The sequence below is a fragment of the Typha latifolia genome, chromosome 8, assembly GCF_019914945.1.
Source record: "Typha latifolia isolate L0001 chromosome 8, TyphaL0001v2, whole genome shotgun sequence".
NCBI lineage: Eukaryota > Viridiplantae > Streptophyta > Magnoliopsida > Poales > Typhaceae > Typha > Typha latifolia.
In genome coordinates this window covers 9,605,299-9,609,403 of record NC_133093.1, presented here as the reverse complement: position 1 = coordinate 9,609,403, position 4,105 = coordinate 9,605,299, and the positions used below count along the sequence as shown (strand labels likewise).

The following is a 4,105-nucleotide window of genomic DNA, read 5'->3' as shown; positions in this document are numbered from 1 at the left end:
AAATTTACCTCCAATTTATTTGGAGTGGACCCGTGAATTAGTCTAGATGGTATGCCCTTCCCTATTACAGTCAAAAGTTGAACAGTAATCCGATAAGATCCTGAATAGTGGGTGTAACTATCGAGCCTTCTTCTTCTCAAGACACTATTTATTGATATTTTAAAAGCCTGGAGCGCAACCAAACAATCGATAAATATATAATTAATCTCTACTCCATAACATATGATTAGATCTGGCTAATAGAATAGAACTCAGTAGGTTGAAAAAAACTTCTATTGCATGAGGGTATTCAGGTTCGAATTTTAAAGATATGTAAGATATTATTAAATATTTAAATATATATAATTAAATTTAATCTTTTTGACTTATTGAGAAAGGAAAATAAATAAGTTAGGCCTCACTGCTTGAGCATGAGTAGTTCGACCTACTACCGAATTAATTTCTTTGGTTTATAGATTAAATCAATGAGGTCGGAACACCCTACTCTTTTTGCTGAAATATATCTATTTTAGGTTATTTTCCTACGAAGGTGAGAGAAATATAGAGGCCGAACAATATTTAATTTAGTTCAAAAAATAAAATGTATGAAGAAGTCGTAGAGCCACAAGAACCGCATGCGAGAAAAAGAAAGGAATAGTTGCCCAATTACTGAAACGAAAACAAACAAAAAAAAAGGCATTAATTTGATTTGTTTTCAGGTTAAATTATTAGGTTTGTTCTTGTCGGGGGACGACAAGGACATTTTACGGTTCATCAATGGAAATTATCAACTAGCTGTTTCGAGAACTGCGTATTGATAAACGTGGATCTATTATCATCTCACTAGTTTTTTTTTTTTCCTCTAATAAATAAATAAATAAGATTAATTATCATATGGTTTAATTACAACACGCCAGTCGCCAGTAGAATAGTAGATATTGGCCAACCAATTATTCGAATGTTTACAAAATTGTGAGACCATATCCTCTAAATTTGCTGTCGGTGATCTCATCGATCCGTCGAGCCATCTCCGGCGTGAGATGATTCACCCAATCCTTCACCCCACCACACCTAAAAAACATACTATTCTCCACCGGCCACTCCGCAATCTCCATCTTCCCGCACCTGTTCACTTCCAAGCTTCTCAACTTCTCAATCCCACATAGCTTCAAGATCGCATCTAATACCCCTCCTCCCTTCTCCTCATCCGCACTAAAAGGACGCCCGATGAACTCAGCCAATCGCTTCAAATTCCCGCGTGGGTCTTGGCTCAACCCCTCGTACGTAAGATACAACACCTGATGAGGTCTCTCCAAATGCTCCTTCCAGTAACCAAGAACATGATCCCATAGAGACCCAAAAAAGGAAACACCATTGCAGAAGGGCTCAATGGCCTCCTCCAGAGGACAAGGTTCTAGGTTGGCCTTCACCCTCAGCTGTCTGATAAAATGCCACAGAGAGATGAGATTGTCTTTTGGCTCTCGGCATATGTAGATAATCTTAGAGTTGGAGGCCAGGATGGACTCGGGCAGTGAGCAAAACGGGATGTGGGTGGCGAAGAGCCTCGGCGAGGGAAGCGAGTCCAAGTTTGGGATCCGGCGGTTGGTGTACACCTGTGACTCGAGAAAGGGGACGCATTGGTGAGGGCTAATGGTCTCCAAGGGGTGAGGTGTATTGGGGTTTGTGTTGGATTTACGATGCTCTGTGGCGAAGAGAAGGGCTTTGAGCCAAGTGGTGCCGGATTTGGGGTAGGAGGCGAGGATTAGATCGCTTGGGCGAGCCTTGAAGTGTTGCTGGGCAACCATGGAGCCGACCATCACGGGAAGAGAGATGCATCAGCCGTCTTTGTGAACGTAAAATTCTCGGACGACGAAGGACTTCATTCTTGGCAAGGTGGAAACTTTTTGGGTTATGTCTTCGTAGATCTTCTTATGCCGCCTTTCCTCCTCATCATTGGTTAGGGAGTTGAGGCGTTGGGAGAGTAGGAGATTGGTGTAAGCCATAACTGGGACTCTTGGACTCTAGATTAATTTGGTGGTTTGCTCTTCAAAAGGCTTACCTTGGATTCTGCAGTTACTTCACAATGGGAGCTTGCAGTAGATATATACAAAGAGATGAACTGTTGGGCAGTGTGATGTCCTGTCATTGTTACGGGCTATGATTAAATCGCCAATATATAGTACCAAACTTTGTTTTAAAAAAATTATGATGACTTTGTTGATGCTCTCTTCTAATTATTTCATCTCGTCTGTGCGAATAGTTAAATATTATAGTAATTTGGATTCATTTTGATAAGTATGTTTCATTATCACCAGATTTCTGTCTAATCATCCATAATTGAACAAAAACCTTATAATAATAGGAGAGAAAATTAATTGTATAAATTTTTTAATAACTAACATAGTAACTAAATTACAGCTTTAATACGTTTTACAAAAATAAAATACTTACCTGGTGTTATTTGCATTATTGAGATGAGTCGATGACAGATTCACTGTGATCTTCTGCTGCTTAATTAGTATTATTACTTTTTAATCCAACAGCTCAAAGAGGAAGTTTGGATCTTTTATATAAAATTTTTAGTTCTAATAATACGGACATGAGAGATTATGCGATTGATAGATGTAGGGCTGTCAGGCTTGACGAGCAGCTCGGGCTCGGCTCGGCTCGATCAGAGCTGAGCCGAGCCCGAGCCATCATAATAGGCTCGAAATTAATATCGAGCCGAGCCTGAGCTGGAGCCGGTTCGCTTAGGCTCGGCTCGATAGGATCGATAGCCTGACTCCATATGACTAAGGACACGTGGCATACAGAAATATTGCCACGTGTCCCTCACTAACTCATTCTCACCCGTAACACAATATTCATCACCCTCACCTACCCCACCCTCACCTACCCTCACCTACCCTCACCTACCCCACCCTCATTAATTACTTCACCTTTCCCATCACCATCTTCCCCATCCTCAATTCCCCCCACCCCACCCTCATCTTCACTCTCACCCTCATCCACCTGATCACCTTCACTCTTCCCTCCCCGTCGGCCTCCATCGACAACGACGGCAAGCCACCACCACGGCGCCACGCCTTCCTCTCCGTCGGCCTCCTCCTCCGTCGCCGTCGGCCTCCTCCTCCTCCTCCTCTTCCTCCTCCGTCGTTGGCCTCCTCCATCCGTCTCCGACTCCTTCGGCAAGCCGCTGTCCATGTCGCCACCGCCCACGTCGCCACCGCCTCTAATCGAGCTCGAGCTTTGCTCGGGCTCAGTTAGGCTCAGCTCGAGCTCGGCTCGGGTTGAGCTGAGCCGAGCCTGAGCAACATTATGAGGCTCGAAACTAATTTCGAGCCGAGCCTGAGCCAGAGCCGGCTCGCTCAGGCTCGGCTCGTTTACACCCCTAGATAGATGCGGACCCAATCAAATTCATTTAGTATCTTTTTAGGAAGAGACTTATTAGCGCTAGCATCTCCGACTCTGTCTCCGTATATTTGGAGCCCGAATATGGAACCAAAACTAGAACAAGAGCCAAGTGCACTCCAAAGCACCGGGCTCCATATATATTAAAATAATAATATAATATATATTATTATATTAGTTATTTTAAATTATTTAATAGGGAATCTTAGTGTTATTATTTTTTAATAAAAAATATGTGGTTAGAAAACTCTTATCGGGATCTTTAAAATAAGACTAATATTTAATATTTTCAAAAGTAATTTTAAATGACTAACTTTTTAATTAAACACATCAAAATTACATTACACGAAATAAACATCAAAATCAACATTACATATTATTAACTAAAAATATCAAAATTACATTATATAAAATAAGCAGAAATTAACCAAACATAATAAAAATAATAGATATTTAATATTCTGGTAAGTTATCTCCATAGTCACCGGTTCCGGTTCCGTAGCCATCTTCTCTTTTCTTGACTGTATCTACCTTCTTGCGATAAACCTTCGACTTGAAAATGAATATTGCTTCTTCTACAAATTTTCTGTCTTTTTCTTTGAAAGAAAGCACGTTCATCCAGATTTTTAATTTTAATATTTAATATTTACATTGAGAATAATTTTGAGTAATTATATTTTAGGACACATAATTTATTAGACTCATTTTTATAAAT

At 40.7% G+C, this 4,105-nt stretch overlaps 1 protein-coding gene across 1 annotated transcript; it reads right to left on the bottom strand.

Moving 5' to 3' along the window:
* Positions 1–849: 849 nt before the first annotated feature.
* On the bottom strand, positions 850–2,177 carry LOC140793286 (cytosolic sulfotransferase 15-like). Its single transcript, XM_073144676.1, has one exon. The coding sequence runs from the start codon at positions 1,794–1,796 to the stop codon at positions 942–944; it is 855 nt and encodes a 284-aa protein (XP_073000777.1). The 5' UTR covers positions 1,797–2,177; the 3' UTR covers positions 850–941.
* Between the last annotated feature and the right edge of the window lie 1,928 nt (positions 2,178–4,105).

Coding starts and splice junctions, on each gene's coding strand:
- LOC140793286 (XM_073144676.1), bottom strand. CDS start 1,796: ATGGTCGGCTCCATGGTTGCCCAGCAACACTTCAAGGCTCGCCCAAGC.